Here is a 19,199-nt window from a genome sequence, read left to right as displayed (position 1 = left end):
ATCAAACAGAGATGGTTGCCAGACAGGGCTTGTTGGCTTCATGGTCAATTGTTTTCCTGTCAATCTGGATCCTCGTTCTTGAGTAGCACTGCATGGCGGAGTAGTAGTTCTTAATTTGTGCTGGTGCTGAGCACCGGCACTCCTTTTTGTGGGCCAGGAGTTCATTACCGTCATTACACTTTGACCCAGAGGAGGAATGAGAAAGGCAGAAGGGAGAGAAACAAGGGGGAAACGATGAATAGAAAAACAGGGACAAAGGAGAAACTAGGCATGAAAAAGAACCTGCAAAATTGTGAGAAGGAGAAAGGAAGTGTGGGGTGGTGGAAGAAAGAGGCATGACGTGGAGTCCGCACCAGGGAGTCTTGGTATATTGTCTCCCCTGCATTTGACTGCACCAGTGGCGGGCTCCTAAGAAAATATTTGGGCTCCTGCCCATATTTTTTTATATAAATTAAACACGGGCTAGCACCACCATGGGCAACAATACATATGCAATACAGAGGTCATTTATAAGGGACTTTGGGATGTAGGTTGCACCTACTACTGTGCTTTTCAGCGACGCTAAATATAGTATGCCATTAGCCGACAGTGGACTAGGAGCCCTACTGTATCTATCGTGCTGTTTTTGAGTAAGTATTTAAAATGGTAAGCATGTGCCAAAACGTGTCAAACGCCATCCTAACTAGCATACCTCCATTCAAGCATGTCCATTATCTTTTTCGGGTTTGGGATTTCAGTTCAGTTACACATTACCTTTCCATGGCATGCCACGTCAACTGCTTGTAGTTTATGGTGTCAGTAGTTACGTGGCTGTAAGTAAGGAATTATTACCAAAATGTGGAAAATGTTTTTAGGTAAACACATCCGCTTTTCTTCTAATTTAGTGATGAAGCCTAGAACCACCTGAAGGTCAAAGTGAATTGATGCTATTTCAGACCTTCTTCTCTTCCTCTTATTGGTGCACTCTCCCTGGCTGCAGGTAGGCTGGACAAGTGAAGCAGCTGGGCAGCCACCAACAGTACAGGTCTCACAAGCTCTGATCTGTGGGGGCTGTACACATTTTTAGTCCTTTGGTGTTTTGTAGGCTTTATTTTATATTGCCCCAAACACCCTCTGTGTTGTGTTTCAGAGTGGTGTTGGAAGTGACTCTAGCATATCTATTTTTGAAATTATTCCTGACCGGTTACCCAGTACTGAGTGCAGGAGAGTAAAGACAGTGTGTTATTCACCCTCCGCTCAGTGTCAATGTGTCTTCCTGGATTCAGATACTTCTGAGTACACACAAAGAGTTGGGCCGGGAGCTGTGCGTGTTTCTTCTGTTTTTATTAATTTACATGAAGCAGATCTTGGAACTGACTCCATTGGCCTGCTGTTGTGGTGACAATGAAATGCCCCCCTTCTTCCCTAACCGTCCATTTCCACCCCTATTGCAGAAGACTACAAACCCTTGAATATTGTCCCAGAGAGCTTTGCACTCCTTGAATGGTAGGTGCCTGATTGTTCCACTCTTTAAGAAAAAGAGACAAGGAGGCTCGTCCTTCTCCTTTCTGGCACCCTCTCTCTGGATCCAACTCCCTCTACAATTAGGAAACACTGCAAATGAGACTGCCTTCGGAAAACAGTTAAAACACATCTATGCTCTCTGTGCTGTGTTTAGCGCCGGGACAGTCTTGAATAGCCGCATGCTTTAGAGATGCTGTCATTCATTCATTCATGCAAACAGCCACGTCGTGGCATCTTCTCTGGTAGCATTTTACTTCTTCACCCAGACTGCCAGAATCGAGGGGTAGGCATGGGCACGCTGTCAATCTTTACTCATCCCTTATGCTCCTTTGGACACAGATAGATAATATACCATGGCACTGGTGGACAGCACTCTGCGGTGCTGATGGACATGTTCCTTTGTATTTTTGACCACAGGTGACGGACAGTATTAATTGTGGCTCCTCCGCAAAGGCGCAGGAGCGCCGCCCCACTGCTTTTTTGCAGTGAAAGACAGAGAAAATAAAATGATAATAACTCTCGTTATTATCATTTTATTTTCTCCTACTTCTGCCCACAGCTTTGCAAAGGGGGCGGGGGCAGGGGAGGAGTGGTAGCACACTCCTAAAGGGCACAATGACTGCTTGGACGGCCCTCTCAGGCCGCCCAAAACAGTCTTGCGCATTTCGCATGTTCTCCATACAGGCTACATTACAACCTACTTGAAGAACATGCACAGGCCTCCAGTCAGCATCTGAGCCCCGAAAAAGGTGCTAAGGCAGCATTGTGATTTGCTGACCGGGAACCAGAGTTTGCTTCCTGTGGCCGAGCGAGGGAGGGCTACTGGAGTTAGACAGACAAGGAAGCGGCGAAAAGGTATATTTAACATTTTTTACTTAAATTTTACATAGTCGCTTCCCCACCGTCCTCCTCCCTACTTCATGCGTCCCCCCCTCCCCTACCTACGATCGGTGCTGGCAACACCTGGTTTTGTTGTACAGCATGGGTATACACAAGCATTTTCTCAGGGGCCAAAACATTTGGTCTGTGATGTGACGGAGGGCTGCATTGAAGGCAGCAGGGTGGCGGTTGGGTGGGTGTTGATGGTAAGGTCGGTGGAGGGCAAGCGGGCCATATACATATAGTGGCTGAATTCCTCAATGTGAAACCAGAAAACCTGGGATTATTTATTTTTTTATTTTAGGTTTTTATAGAGCGCGTAGTCACCCAAGAGTATCCCAGCGCTAAACCTCACGTTCCTGATGGCTGAAAGTAGGGGATGTCGAAGATTTAAGGGAAGAGAAGGGTTTTGAGAGACTACCTGAATCGCAGGAGGTTAGGTTCAGATCTAAGACTCAAGGGGAGTGCGTTCCATTTTTTCGCTGTATTGACTGAGAAGCGGCGGCCACCTGCGCGGGCCTTCTTCACCCTGGGAACCATGATAAGGTTTCCATGGTCTGATCGAAGCGTTCTCGTGGGTCTGTAGGGTGTGATCCAGTTGTTGAGGATTGGTGGACCTGCGTTGTGCAGTACCTTGTGGGCCAGGCAAAGGGCCTTGAATATCACTCTTTCCCTGATCGGGAGCCAGTGTAGTTTTTTCAGTGCAGGTTTGGCTGATGTTCTGGCTGGAGTATTCGTAAGCAGTCGGGCTGCGGCATTCTGGGTTTTTTGTAATATTTGGAGAGTGGTTTCCGGGGCTCCTAGGTAAATGGCATTGCTGTAGTCCAGCCTGGACACAATTAGGCCTTGGATCAGCAGTAGTCGGGACTGGAATGGGAGTAGGGAGAGCACCTTTCTGCATGATCTTAATAAGCCATAGCAAATGCCGGCCGTTTTTCTTGCCTGTGTTCTGAAGGTGAGATCTTTCTCTAACCATACTCCCAGACTCTTAACTTCCGTCTTGGGGGTAGGGGGATCACCCATACAGGCGGGCCAGATGTTTGGGGGTAGATTCAGAGTTTTGTGCCCTAGGAGCAGGATCTCCGTTTTTGACCCATTTAATTTTAGGGCTGAGTCGCTCATCCATTGATGGATATTGGAGAGGCAATCATGGAGATTGGAGGGCTCTAGCTTGGGGTGAGAGAGAGTTACCACCAGCTGAGTGTGGTCAGCATAACTGACGATGGTGACTCCAAATGGAGAGACCAGCTCCTCCAGTGGGGCCATGTACACGTTAAACAACGTGGGGCTTAGTGATGAGCCCTGTGGCACACCACACTGGATTAGTCCTGACTTCCTAACTTTAACAATTTTTGTGATCCTAGGCAATTTGTTTTATTTAATTTTCACTTCTTTTTCATCGCAATCACACATAGAGGACCTGGAAATACATTTCTTCGAATATGCCACACTATTTTGCATGCGTTTACCATGCATGCCATTACAATGCAAGTCTGAACAACGACTTGTTGTGGGGGGGGGGGGCGCTGGATTTTGGAATAGTATAATTAACTATTACAACTCCAGTCTGTGCAACAGTAGGGAAGGTGTTGGATTTCAAATCCAACACCTTCTGCCCCCTACAGCAAGTCGTTGTTCTGACTTGCATTGTAATGGCATGCGTTCTAACAACCCGGTCATCGTAACGACCGCGTTGTAATGACCACGTTGTAATAACATGCGTGGTTTTGCATTCGTGGTAAACGATGTTTACCCATGTCATCAGGATGTGCACTGTAAAAAACCTTCTCCTGTGTTTGAATTAATAAAATGTAATGTTGTTCATGTAAAATAGAAACCAAGGCCACCCAAAGGGTGCAGATAACAACTGATTTGCCTCTTAGTTCACAGTCGACATGGTTGTCAGGGGAGGGAGGGAAGCTGGAATGTTTCTAAATTCATGTTTTAAAACTATCACTTTAAAAAAACGATATTTTTAACTGCACCAATATAAATGGATGTACTAAGGTGAAACGGTCCTGCATGTTACTGAAATACACATTTTTTTAATTTTGAATAGACTTTAGCACATTTTTGCAAGGTGCATTTAAAATGAAGGTGTATCTAAAATTAAGTGGTGCATAACACTTTAGTTACTTCCGTTCTTTATTTTTAATGTTAGTGCTGGGTTGAGTAAACAGCAGTCCAGTGATGCTGTTGACCAGGGGGCCACATATATGGGTCAGTAGGGGGCCGCATGTGTCCCCGCGCCGTACTTTGAGTTTCACTCTTGTACAGTTAAGTGTCCACTGATCTATCAAGTGACATTGGTTGAAAATATGTTTAATTGACAGAGAGTGTAGTGTCTGTGCCATTGATGGACAATATCATGCCTCAATGATGCAAGGCATCCTGCTGTGTGTATATGATGAACAGTATTATGTGGCATTGACAGCATTGGCTGGTGCTGGACACTTGTAAGGTCATATTTTAATAAATATTCTCTGTCAATGTTCAATCGGATGTTATTTGGATGAAAAATCTTAGGTTCTGTTGATTGTAAGTATTGCTTAGCATTAATGCACAATATAATATAGCCGTATAGCCAGCTGCTGAGAGCTATACAAGTTGCTAAATGCACTGCACCCGAGTTATTTGTATCCTATAACGAGCCTTTAACAGCCAGTATAACCAGTGGCAGAAGGGTTATAGGGCTATTAGAACATCCCCTCCACTAAGGTTAGAATGTTCTAAATTAAAAAGTGAGAAACAACAAGACAAACATTGGAATGTGGAGACTCCGGGCTTATAACAGCCATTATAAGCCCGGAGCTATTTTATTGTCTTAAGTAGGACTCTCAACATTCCAATGTTCTGTTGAGTGCTACTTGATAATGCTTTCTTGTGTCCGTGTGTCATATTATGTTTCATTGACAGACTACATTATGTTACCATGGTGGATAATATTATGTTGTTTTGATTAAAGCATTCTTTGGAATCGATTGATATCCTCACAGGCCACAAAGTTTTGCTATATTTATAATATTTGTTTGTGCCATAACTTGTCAATATTCAATTTAATTAAAGATGACTTGTATTGTTTTGTATATTGTAAGTAACAACCTTCCCACGTCTTTCCATGCCTTCCAATTCGGTCTCTACCAAGTACATTGCTCTCGTCCCCAAAACCGCAGGGACAGATAATGATATGCAGACCTTTTTGTGTGGGGCTTGCAGCATTGCCCAATTTTTGCCAATGTGGCAAACTGTGGGCTTGGTGAAGTGAAGGGGGTAAGAAGACCCTGGCAAAGATAGAGAAAAAGAAGTATGTTAAGAGTTGAAAAATAAAACTGGAGCAAGAGAACCAGTGGAGATATTGAGTGGAGGAAAAGGATGTAAGAGAGAGAGAGAGAAAAGGGTAGAAAATTGAGAGTGGGTAAAAAGATGAGGTAATATGAAGAAGATTAAAGGGACGGAAAAGTGAACTGACAAAGACAAAAAGCACATACTGTAAATGGAGGTAGGGAGAAGGGATGTATGACGTTACAACGCATGCTTTTATCACGCATGCCGTTACAACGCAGTTTTTACAACGCATACCCTTACAACGCATAGCGCTTTGAGGTGCTGGATAGTGAATAGTTTAATTTACAATTCAAACTCCAGTCCCGGTGGATAGTAGAGAAGGTGTTGGATAGTAAATTAAATCTATTCCCTATCCTAGAGCGCCCCCCAGCGCAATGCGTTGTAATGGTTTGCGTTGTAATGGTTGCGTCGTAATGGTAGTGCGTTGTAAAAGTTTTGTTGTAAAGGCTGTTTACCAGGGAGAAGGGTATAGGCGTAGAGGGAAACAAGATATAGATGAGAGAAAGCAGGAGAACGGAAGCAAAACATTAAGGAGCTGAGAAAGTGACAGGGTGGCTAACTGTAAAAGGCAAATGAGCAGATAAGTTCAGATGGAAGAGAACAGAGAAGGTAGAGATGGAGGCAAGGAGTGAGGCTATGAAGAAGGGGAGAGCACGTAGATAAGTGGCCCGATAGAGGAAAAAAGGTGGATCTGAGGTGGAAAGACAAATACTGCAGACATTGCAAATGGGGTAGAGGCTCAAATGTGATAAAAAGTGGTATAGAAATACCACTGGAAGGAGAGAAGAGCAAGAAGAGTTTTGGGACCGCGAATGGGGAAAACAAGCCAATGAAATATGCAAGTAGAGAGACAGGAGATAGTCTTGAAGACACCCAAAGAAAATGGAAAATGTGAAGAGAAATAAAGAAGCAAGTAGGCAGTGAAACAGCCAACAGTATAGTAAGACATAAAAACGGGGAGATAAGTGCCGATAATAAACAAGAGGTACAAAGAAAAGGATAAACGAAGGTTTGGAGGTAGGCTTTGGTGACTTGGTGAACTTATTTGCCCAAAGACGGAATCACCCCTCTTTACGTGATTTGTGGTTTAAGTTACATAAGTGCAACAGGCAGAGTTTATCCAAGGCCTGTGTCATTTTATTTTATGTTTTTTCTATTCCCTTCAGTGGATAGGGTTTTCTTTTTTAACATTTTCTTTGAATGGCCCATCTATAGGCAAAATCCTTCCAGACAGTAAATGCTTTGTTTTAATACCCTGCAGGGGCAGGACCTTGCAGGCCAGTGTAGAATTCCCCTCTGCAAGTAAGGACAGGTTCCTGCACGCAGCGCAGAGCGCCCCCATTCTCTATTCAAGATAATAAAAAGACTGTCCTGTCTCCGACATACAGACCCAGCCCATTCCCCAAGTCCCAAGTAGCTCGCCCTGATGCACCTACCCTCCCCCTTATTTACCTAGCAGGAGTGTGTAATTTCTATCTCTTTATACCCAAGATCAGTGGTTTCGGGTCAAGGATGATAAGTTTTCATGTTTATTTCTTCCACTGGACGAGTAGGCCTAACACACTGCAGCACAAACATTTTGGCTTTTAATTTCAGGAACCACAATATAGATCGGTGAAAAAGGATTGCCACTAAGTCAAGATGTCTCCATACATATAAGGTGTTTAAACTTGCATATATGATTCATTATTGCCAAATTCTATATTAATAGTGTGAGCACTCTAAGGAAATGTGAGCTAGGCTTGCGTTACTGACAATGGTTCCAAAATACATACATGTACATATATTTCCAAAATGTAACAACTTGAGGCTACTTATAATGCTTCCAGATTGCCTCCTGAATATATGTAAATAAATGCAGAAGCATGAAAGCAAGCTCGGTGATTGCTTGCTTTCAACATAAAATGTAAATATAATTTGCAACTTGATAAAGTTTTGCTAATGTATTGTGCAACTTTAAATACTATTGCACCGTTAAGGTGCTTAACTCATCCCTCTCCACCGGCTTAATGTTGCAGATCTGGAAGCAGGCAAAAATCCTACCACTTTTAAAGAAACCGGCCACAGATCAGAACGATTCGGCCAATTACAGGCCTATCTCTCTCCTCCCAGCTTTCTCTAAGGTTTTAGAGAAAGATGTAAACAGAGTACTCTCAGAGTACTTCGAATATAGCAACCTGTTGCATAGTTCCCAATCTGGCTTCAGGACAAATTATAGCACAGCCTGCCATGTTGGAAGTGACAGAACACATCAAGGATACACTAGATCAGGGAGGTAGGGCAGTTCTCATACTGCTCGACCTTTCAGTAGTATTCAATACGGTCCCACATGAGAGACTTCTTGACGGGTTACGGAACGGGGGCATGGGTGGGGCTGCATTGGCCTGGATGACTTCTTTTTCTGAAAGGTAGAATGCAGGACATCTGAACACCCCCCTTTTTCATCTCCCATGCCAAATACAAATGTAGGAGTGACACAGGGCTTTATTCTTAGCCTCACTTTCTTTAACATATATATGTCACCTCTAACACCTTTGGAGGAAGATAGAGTTAAGATTATCTCCTACGCTGATGACACACAACTGATTTTTACGTGTGAAAAAGGAGCCGACTTTGTTAGAGACCCCATTAGATCTTGCCTCGCAAAGGTGTTCAACTGGCTCAAAATAAATCAGTTGAAATGCAATCCGGACAAATCAGAGATTGTCTTTTTCGGCCAATCAGCAGTGTGTAACTGGAGTACATGGTGGCCAGTGGAGTTGTCTCCCCCTCAGTTAGCCCAGGAGAGGGTTAAAAACCTGGGCATTGTTATCGACAACGCCATTTCCTTGGGTATTCAGGTTCAAACACTGATTGGCTCCTGTTTTGGTATACTCTTATGGTAAAAAAAATTCCTTCCATTGCTGTCATTGGACAGTAGGAAGATCGTGGTTCAAGCCTTGATGAAGTCAAAATTGAACTATGCTAATAGCTTGTGCCTGGACCTGCCTGACTACATTATACAGCGCCTGTAAGTCATGCAAAATGCAGCGGCTAGGGCGATCCTTAGACAGAAGCCCAGGTCTCGTATGACTCCCATTCTGAAATAGCCTTGCATCGGCTGCGAATAAATGAAAGAATCAAGTTGAAAGCCACAGTGATATTTTTTAAAGCATTCCACGCCAAAGGCGCCGAGTACCTTAAGAAGCGTGTTAACAGCTACATTCCAACTAGAACCTTAGGATCTCCTACTGTCGATCGAGCCCGTATCCCCAAAATATGCTTAGCTCGTTTGGCGGGCAGATTCTTCGGGTTTCTGAGTGCACAAGCATGGAACAGTGTGCATGCTACGTTGAGAGCCACTGCCGACCTGCCAATTTTCAGGAAACATCTCAAAACCTGGCTTTTCAAGAATTAGTTACGCTTCAGTAATCTGCCACGTGTCCACCCTCAGCGCCAGAACACTCTAGTCTGAGTAGCTGTGCGCTATATCAAATCCGGTCATTCATTCATTCATTCATTCAGTCATTCATTCATCATTTAGCAAAATGTGTTGAATGGATGCCAATATTAAAACGAAAAACATAGTGAGTAATCACTGTAAAACCATCATGGACAACATAAAAATAAATCAGGGGCCCAGTTCCATAAACAAGGGAATATGTCAAGTCATAAAAGTGTCCCACAGGTACATGTCCTTGCATTAGTTGAGATTCACGACTTTCAGGAATTTGCACACACAAGTTTTAAGAAGTAGGCCAGGAAATGGTACTCATAGTAAACTTTTGTGATTTTCATTTTACATGAGCAAATATACATGTTGATATTTGCTCATGTGAAAATATGGTAATCAACTGCACATTCACTTGCCTTACACCTCTTTAGCTCCATCTACGAACAAATGTTTTACTCCTATCTTTGAATTCCAACCTTTTCCAGGAGTACATGTCTCCCCTTTTCCAATGTGGGAAGAGAGTGAAGAGGAGTTGGTATATACCCTTAAACGTGTGGGTTTGAGGGTAGTACTAACAGGCCATTTCAATCATTGAATCCTGAAACTATTGCTCCTTACCTACTTTCACTCCCTGCATGTAGACTTTTGGAAATGTTAAAAAATTTGAGACTTCATAGAATCTTAACTCTGATATAGTTTGTGCCCTGTAATGAATGCGATGAAATAATGAGACATCTGCTACAGTTTGTCACCTCACTGCATGGCACTAAAAGGGAGCAGTGGATTATTTCAGAAGACAAGTAGATTTCTGAAGCATCTATCCCTTCCACACTTAGATATTCTGCCAGGGCTGGCAGAAGCTGGCGAGAGTATTTGTTCTAGTGTCAGTGGTCGCATGCTGGCCCAATCCCCCACTCACACGATGGAAGCCGCTGCAGCTGTGCTCACTGAGGTGTCATGGTCTGGCTGTTTGTGCAGTTTGAGGATGTGGTGCTGCTAGCTTGCTCACATTTCTTCCCACTCCCTCGATAGAGCATGCTTTCATACATCTATACACCTTTATGTCTATAGGGGTGCAATCCTCAGCTGGATCCTGCCCACCTGCACAAGGCATTTTGTTGAAATACCCACTTCCTAGAAGGGCTAGGCCTATCTAAAGGGGTTTGAAAAAGGTGTACCATGCTTTAGACCTCCTCTGCAAGAATTTTGTTTTTAAATTAGGAATTCAGATAGGAGTCCCCAAGATAAAGGTTAATGAGACTGTGTGAGAGAGAGAAAGTAAGATGGATAGTTGAAGAAACAGAAAGGGGCAAAAAGACAGGTGGAAAAAACGAATAAGCATTGAGGAAATGAAAGTGGGAGAAATGAGGGAAGGGACGTTTGAGAGAGGTAATGTAAATTGAAGACGGTCAAAGAGTTAAATGGGAGGGACAAATATAAAAAGATAAATTGGCCAAGATTTAAAGATATGAAAGAAAACGGGAGCTAAATTATCACTATATAAAAAAAGAGGAAACATACAGTGAGAACTCAGAAGTGGGTAGCGCTGAGATTCTTAAAACAGAGTCAGCTAAAAAAGAGGGACAGTGAGAATGCTGGCCGTGTAGGGATTAAAGAGAGATTGGTGGATCAAAAAGAGAGAGAAACGGAAACTGGGCAAATAGAGACAGCCAGGGGACTACAAGAGAGTAAGTTAATTTCAAGTTCCCTATCTCCTCTAAGGCTTCCATCCATGTGTATGAGCAAATACATTCTTGATTGTGCTGCATTTGTTGTGCATCACCACTTTCCTTTCCTCTTCCATTTAAATTAGAAAAGAAGGTAGACATTGTTGGTATTTTTATTGAAGAGCCTCATATCTGAACAGTGCAATGGGAAAGTTATCCAAATCTTTGGCTTTTGCTGTAGGAGCCCTCCTTTACTGTACAAATATTCTTCTTCTTAAAATGATGATAATTATCATTCTATTAATTACTGTTCATGTTCCACTACTCTAGCTAAAGTTGCCCTCTCTGTGTGTATGTGGGTTTGCATTGTGTAAACCGAAACCTAGCACACCACCGGAAGCTGCCATAATATATATTTCACAGACTTTCTTAAGTTCAGGCTTTGGATTATAAATTATGGTATTTTTCACACTTTTATTACAATTATTCTGTGTTCCTGGGCATGGCGGAGTTGATCCTCGATAGAAAAAATATCAGGCCTCCTGCCATCCCAGATAGAATAGCAAATCTCACCCTATCATTAGGACTTGTCCCCACACTCCATCTGAAGCCACACTCTGTACTCAGTGTCAAAGTGGAGAGCTGCACCCATGCTGACTGCTACACTGCACTGTCAGCTACGGGTCTGCAGAGATCCATGGCAGACATAGCGGAAGCCTCCAGTTGGAGTCTAAGAGAGGCAGGAGAGGGCAGATGAGAGGTCAGATTATCTGCCATTCCACTGCCTTCTATTGGGACTCTGAAGGCCATGGGGAGGTGGGGTGAGCAGTTTCTGTCTTAAGACTGACTTTGAAGACAATATTTTACTGCTCTTACATCAGAAGAGTGAATAACCGGGTTTCAGATATAGTGTTCGGAGTAATGGCATCCTATATAAGCAATACGCCGCATATCTGCATTGATATAGAGATGTTTATGTAATCGTGTATCACCTTTGTAATTTTGTTACAGTTCATGTGCTCCTCATTTGTCACATGGTACAAAAATGTAGGGTGGGATAATGCATTTAGTGAGGTTTACCTTAAAAAGTGCAAAAAAAATTGTAATATCATCTCTCACTGTGTTTGCCTCTCTACACAGGACCCAAGTAAAGAATGTTTCACCCTGAAGTTTGATTTGACCGTGGATATTGAAACTGAGATCGTCCCAGCCATGAAGAAGAAATCGCTCGGGTAATTGTTAAAGATTTCTTCCTGGTTATTTCCGATTACAAAATGTCTGGCATTGAACGTGTGGTGATTTTTCTGAGAATGTTTTGCGATGAGCCTTCTCCTCGAAAGCATTCATGAAATAAAGTTTTCAGCTAGACTGCAGCAAAAAAGATATGGCACAGCTTACATTCTCAAGGAAGGGAAGCAGGAGGTGTGCATCCCTGCTCCACTCCCGGTAGTTTGCTGGAGTGATGGGTGAATGGTGAAATAACAGCATTGTCTCTGCCCACCTAATGTTGCGTGCTACCTTGGCCACATCCAGCCAGTGTTTTGACGAAACCTAAATTTAGGTGCAACCTTGGAAAATGTTCTTGATGTAAAGTTTCCAGTGGCCGCCAGCAAGAGTGAGCACATTTTTATGAAATCTGCTTCTTCTCTTTATATCTTCTTTCACCCATTGAGAATTCTGCTTTTCTCCCCAGCTGCTTTCTCATTTTACATTGTATTTAAGACCAATTCACTTGTTGACTCGTTCTCATTTTCTTGCTGTGACCCTTTTCCATCCTACCAACGTGCTTGTTTCCTTCCACCTACCTTTGTTTTCTTCTCAGTTGATTACATTTTTTTGTTTACATTTTTTTCCGCAAAGTTCCTCTACTATTACATTTGTGGTCTTTTAGACAACCCAATTTCCTCGCTTCCACATCACTACTTTTTTCCTCTTATCATCTACTTCTTGTTTTCTATCCACATTTTCTCCTCAACTTGTTCACTATCGTTCTGTCTTTGATCTTACACTCTTTTTCTCCCTCTCCTCTATTACCAGTTTTGATATATATATGTCGCTTCCATTCTTTACCCATGCTGCCCGTTTTATCCTCATTTTACCTCATCCATTTTTAGCTATTACCTCCCTGCATTCTCCTTTATTCTGCCTGTCTAGCATTTTTTTTAATCTGGCCCAGGGACAGTTTTAGCTGTATAGCCAGCCTCATTATTGTACAAAAATCATAATGAAAATACATGCAAGGGCTTTCAATCAGCCCACTACATCCTCATCCTTTGGGCTGTTCAGGTGTTATTCACGTTTCGCTTCCGCCCACTAGATCATACACTATGTGGCAGTTGGTCAGCCCACTTCATTCACTGACTGTGAGTGATAGCAATATGCCTGGTCACATGTGTGCAGATGCCTGAAAGAGAGTGAACTTCAGTGCCAGGGCAATTGTGTTGGGCTGCTGGGCCACTATTTCATTTTTATGTTTGCTAAAACATTTGGGTGTAATGCACATATTGCAAAAATAATAAAAATCGAAATTGCAAGCTTGCCATGCCAGACCTATTGGCTTTGCCAGTGCTATTTTAAACGTACAATTTACTAATCCCGATGTACCTCTTCTCAGAAACCTAATCGCTGTCCATTTTAGCTTTCTATTATTTTTGCCCTGTCTGTTTCTCCCATTACCTAGCACCCACACTATCTAGCCTTTTTCACCTTTTCTCTGCTTTTTCTTCATTTCATTGCTTTTATCAATGCAATCAAATAAAATGTTGTATGTGTCCTAATATACTATTGCATGTGTTTGTTTTTGTGGATGCCACCTTACTCTTTCATAAAGGTACCCATTGTTTTTGATTGAAATGCCATGTAAAATTGCATTCCTAATCTGTGTTCTTAAATGTATGATGATAAAGCAGTATACATTGAAAATCTCCCCTGGACTAGAAAGCAGCGGCGGCTACAGAGGTTGTGGTTAATGTCCTACATCTGACTGTAGTCTGCATGGCTTTAAACTTTGGAGTGCGCATATTATCCGCCCTGCCATGGAGCCGACCTTTCCGAACGGAATTTCCTTGCAGGGATGGTGACAGTATGATGTGTTCCTTGGAAGGGGAAAGAAGGAGCGCGCTTCATTGAATTGCATGGATCTTTACTTAAAATGCAAAGTCAACTGGACGATGTGGCGCCAGTGGTGTCAAGGCAGCTGGTGCAAGAACAGCAACTAATCACTCTGGGGACTTACTGGGGCCCTTTCAATGGCCATTCAGGCTAATAAAATGTTTAAGAAGTGGTTGTGTACACACTAAAGTCGACTGATACATTTATTAACGCCAACCTGCTTTGGGAGTCTGGATTCAACTTCGCCTCCTCCCGCAGTACAAATGATGGCAGAATCAGTGGCGGCTCCTCCACTATGGCGAAGGAGTGTCGCCCTACTGAACTAAAGGGAAACTAAAATTATAATATCTATTGTTATCATTTTAGTTTTCTTTTGCAGTCAGTGGCTCTCGGGGCGGGTCGGGCGGGACTCGGGTCACAGGGAGAGGAATGCTTTGCACTCCTTAACCCCTTCAGTGCTGATGACGAGCCCAGGCTCGTCATGCAGCACGGTGCTCGTGTGCTCATGAAGAGCCTGGGCTCGTCATGAGCCGTGGAACGCTCACACGCGGGGCTAATTCCCCCGCTGTGCTGAGCGTTCCATTGCGCGGGCGGGTTCATGACGAGCCCAGGCTCGTCATGAGCACACGAGCACCGTGCTGCATGACAAGCCTGGGCTCGTCATCAGCAAGCGGCGCAGTGCGCGGCCCCCCTCCCCCCCACACCGCGGGGGAATTAGCCCCGCGGCAAAGGAGTTAAGTGGGCATGACTGCTTGCAAAAGACACACAATTGAATGAAGAAATGCAGAACAAATCAAAACATTCACCCCAAGTTAAGAGATCTGGGTTAAATCCATCATTCTTTAGCTCACTTTGCCACCCAAGTTTAGACCTGGCCATATGCAAGTCAGTCTTGACTATGGGCCTCATGGGAACAGTCCAACCCGAACTGCCAAGCCAGGTCCTCTCTGGACCGGAAACAAGCATCCTGGGACTGGTTTCGGGGTATCACCCTTCATCAGCCAGGATAGCTTGAATCCAGTGGCATAGTGAGCCCGGGACCCACGACTGGGCATACCCAGCGCACTTAGAGCGAGAAAGCAAAAGACACACAATTGATGTACCGAATGCAGAGCAAATCAAAACATTCATCACCCAGTCAAGAGATCTGGGTTAAATCCATCATTCTTTTGCTCACCATGCCACCCAAGTTTAGACCTGGCCATATGCAAATCAGTGTTGACCCTGTGCCTCATGGGAACAGTCCAGCCCGAACTGCCAAGCCAGGTCCTCCCTGGGCCAGAAACAAGCATCTTAGGAACGGTTTCGTGGTTTCACCCCTTATCAGCCAGGATTCATTGAATCCAGTGGCACAGTGAGCCCAGGAACCAGTCTGGGCATACCCGCCGCACTTAGGGCGATAAAACAAAACAGCCCATCAGTTGTTCTTTTTGTATTTGTCACCCCGAGTGGGCCAGGTATGCCCTGACGTGGGTCCTGTGCTCCCCATGCCACTGGAGTCAAGCTATCCTGGCAGATGAGGGTTGATACGTCGAAACCGGTCCTAGGATGCTTGGTTTCAGTCCAGGGAGGACCTGGCCTGGCAGTTCGGGCTGGACTGTTCCCATTGGGCGCAGAGTCCAGACTGATTTGCATATGGCTGGGTTCAAACTGGAATGGTATGGGGACCAAAAAGAATAGGCCCATATCTCTGTACTGAGGTGAATGTATGACATTGTTCTCCATTCTGTCCATCATTTTTTCTTTTGGCATGACTGCTTGACCAGCCCTCTCAGGCTGGCTAAACAGTCATGCGCACTTTGCATCTTCCCCACCAGACTGCATTATGTGGCCTGGTGAGTAACATGCAAAGCCTGTAACCCCGGTCTGAGGGCCAATCCACGGTGCTCAGACCAATCACAGTGCTGCATTGCAGTGTTGTGATTGGCTATGGGGAGCCTTCGTGGGTGCTTCCTGCTGCCGGCCGCGACTGCAGGAAGATGAAGAGGACGGAGAACGGAGGAGAGGCTGTGGCCGGTCATTTGAGGTAAGTGTTTTTTTTAATTTCATCTTCGGCGTTGTCATCCCGACCCCGCCCGCACCACCCGAATCCTGTAGCAGCCACTACTGGGTGGAATAATGGCGGGAAAGATGCAGAGGAGGATTTGGGGGATACAGGGTGCGATTTTAATATGCCAAGCACGGTATGTGGATCGAGACATGAACTTGACAACATCTATACGTCTAACCCTTCCCTTGGTCATTTGCGCAAATTGCTGGCAGCGAAGCACAACTGTCTGTAATTCAGTCCCTACTTACCAACTAGGAAAAATGTATGAGAATGTCCCCATGCAGTCCATGATTTGATGGATGGCATGACTTGACTGGTTACCCTTACCCTCAAAGTGCCATGAACCTTAGACTAGTACTGTGGTACTGCAGGCCCAATTAGCAAGTTCTGGCATAAAGTGCAATAGACATAAGCTCCGTGTTCTGCAGTGACCACCCTGAATAGGCACCCCGACCAATGGTGCCAATGCACCAATGATATCAAAGCTTAGCATTCTGAAATGGCTGTCCGCTAATGAGTTTTGGGGATACAACACTCCCAAGTAAATATATTTATTTGTTTAAAGCAACATAATGTGGATCTAATTTCTGCATAAAAGAACGAATGCTACTTGATATATTATATGTACACATATATACTATTTGTAACTCCTATTCTTTCCTCTCTGCCTTTTAGTGAAGTCTTGCTGCCAGCTTTCGAAAGGAAAGGGATAGAGCTCAACAAGGTGGACATTTTCCTCGATCAATCAAATACGCCCCTATCTCTCAACTTCGAAGCATACAGATTTGGGGGCCACTACCTTAAAGTTAAAGGTAAGGACCTGCTTCTGACTGCGGTATACCAGTGTAGGGGAGCAGAGCACAGTTTGGACATCTGGTAATACCAGTCATCCTGAGTTTTTGGACAATACAAAAAGGTCCCATGTCTAATTGCACTTTCTTGTTTATTCAATTTTTTGTGTTCCCTGAGCCAGAACATTATGCAATGTTTTTAGCCAATATTTGAGTTAATAATCACTCAAGTGATAGCCCAATGGTCTATTTCATAATTAACTACAACCAAGTGTTATTGATTCAGATCATAAGGCAAGGACTTATAACGAGTATCCTCGAAATCACAGCAGCATATTCTGAAGTGAGTGTGCTCTGTAAAAATATTTTATTCAAATGACGCTAAAATATTGCAGGAAAATTTCCAAAAGTATGTCATGTTGTTTTTTAGATGTGGCTTCAACAACTTGTGCAACTGTTGCCAGACCTTACCTTATCAAAAGAAAAACGCTTCATGAATCACTGTTGAGAGAGGAAGTTTAGCTGCACCCACCCACATGTTGATTTCCTTGTGTACAGCATTTGATCATGCAGAAACTGTGTGTCAGTCAACTACAAGATTCTCCCTATTTTATGCCCAACCTGTCAGATCTTAATTGTGGGAGTAAAGGTTTCATATGATTCATACTGTAGATTATTGTGCAAAATCAGTTATATCTATATCAGAATTAAATCACATTTTTAATCAGCCACTCATGTTCGCGTTGTTCATGTGCTCCTGCGTAAAATATTGCTGTGACCGCAACATATCTACGCAATGTGGCGTAATTTTAGGAATTACATGTAGCCCGAGTTTTAGTGCTGGTTGGACCTCTGACAGGAAATTTTATCCTAAATAAAGCAGCAGTGAGTTGGTCATGTTGACAAGCCAGTGATCAAGGCCATAGAACTGGTCTGATAATTATGAACATTTATGACAAAGTAGTAGGCTTCACATATTTATTGTGGAAAGTATATATTAATCCAATAGGCATTTAAGGTTGGATTGTTATTATGCTGTATTAAAGCCTGTGGGGAGGTATTTTGTCATACGGACTCTCACAGATTATTATAGTAGACATGGGTTTTGGCTAACTTCTGTCACAAACCCTGAGAGTAAAATATTTGCAGTGTGAGAATTGTCGTTCAGTCCTCTAAGGAGGGTTTGTATCTCATTATGTACTTATTTGTACTTTTATGGCTTTATACCGAATGGTTGCCTTGTCGGAAAGCTTATGTAAATGTAGGAGGCATCTATTGGTTATAGTAACAAGTCAGTGATACAAGCTTTAGGTCTGACTTGGCTGGTTCATTTTGGTACCTTTGTCAGATGCCATAGGTCTAATAAAAGGTTATGACAGAAGGAACATGCCTGGCTTATTTGTGAAAGGCATATGTTAATTGTAGTAGGTATTTCATGTTGGATTGATATTACAATGCCTTATAGCCTCTAGAGAGGGGTTTTGGTACATGGAATCTCAGTTTTTCAGTAGTAGGCAAAGATATTGGTAATAGTTATCTTCTGTGACAAACCCTTGGCCTACTGTAGAAGATTTGCACTACAAGTATTCTTGTAAGCCCCTCTTATCAGAGGGTGTATTTTGTTTGTCGGCCGTAACGGTGTACATTGGAGCACACATGACGGTTACCTTGTGGGAAAGCTTATGCTCAATACCGTAGGCCTGTAATGGTTATGGTGACAAATGTGATATAGTTTATAGGCCAAATTGGTTCACTGGGAAAACTTATGTCAGAAGTCATAGTTGTTATCTTTTTAATATTAACAGTTATGGTAAAAAAAGTAGGCTTGACTGATTTGTTGTGAAATGCTTAACATTGATAAAATGCCTTTAAGAGTGGATTGGAATTACACTGTGATAAACTCTGTAGAAAAGAGTTTTAATTACATGGATTATCACAGTATACACAATAGCAGACGGTTAACATAACATTACCAGCAACAATAAACAAGGTCAGAGAGATAAAGCCTTGGGAACAGGTTATGATGCTTGAGAGACGGTTAGCCTTGGCATGTTAATTTTGTTTTTTAGCGTCAGGCATGCAATAGCATGCATTAGCGCATGCGTCTCGCTTGCAAGACACTCTTCTATCAAACAATAAGGGCTTGAAGCCCTTCCCGTTGCTCACCATTAGTTGACTTGCATGGAACTCTTTTTTACAGCTTCGTAGTTGGTCAAGGCAGTCCTAACATCACCCGTCCACTGCTCCCAACGTGATTAAGGTATTATTTTGTTCTGTTTCACTTTTAGCACCCTGCAAACAGAAGGCATGTGACTGGACAAACAAAATTGTACAGATTTATTTTCTATAGTTAACTTTCTTTTATTTTGCCAAGTCTTCTTTTCTCACTTTGCACTCATATATTTTTTGTTTTGCTCGTG

The 19,199-nt window shown here is 43.2% G+C and overlaps 1 protein-coding gene across 3 annotated transcripts in view; it reads left to right on the top strand.

Moving 5' to 3' along the window:
- Positions 1-19,199, top strand: part of PLEKHG5 (pleckstrin homology and RhoGEF domain containing G5) — a 575,902-nt gene that overhangs the window by 339,224 nt on the left and 217,479 nt on the right. For all 3 annotated transcript variants that reach the window (XM_086921583.1, XM_086921584.1, XM_086921585.1), the window contains exons 5-6: positions 11,968-12,059; positions 16,664-16,800. In XM_086921583.1, the coding sequence (XP_086777709.1) occupies positions 11,968-12,059; positions 16,664-16,800 (229 nt within the window). The remainder of the gene's footprint in view (positions 1-11,967; positions 12,060-16,663; positions 16,801-19,199) is intronic.

The sequence above is a fragment of the Lissotriton vulgaris genome, chromosome 5, assembly GCF_964263255.1.
Source record: "Lissotriton vulgaris chromosome 5, aLisVul1.2, whole genome shotgun sequence".
Classification (NCBI taxonomy): domain Eukaryota; kingdom Metazoa; phylum Chordata; class Amphibia; order Caudata; family Salamandridae; genus Lissotriton; species Lissotriton vulgaris.
The sequence above is the reverse complement of the archived record's forward strand: the minus strand, read 5'-3'. Positions and strand labels throughout refer to the sequence as shown.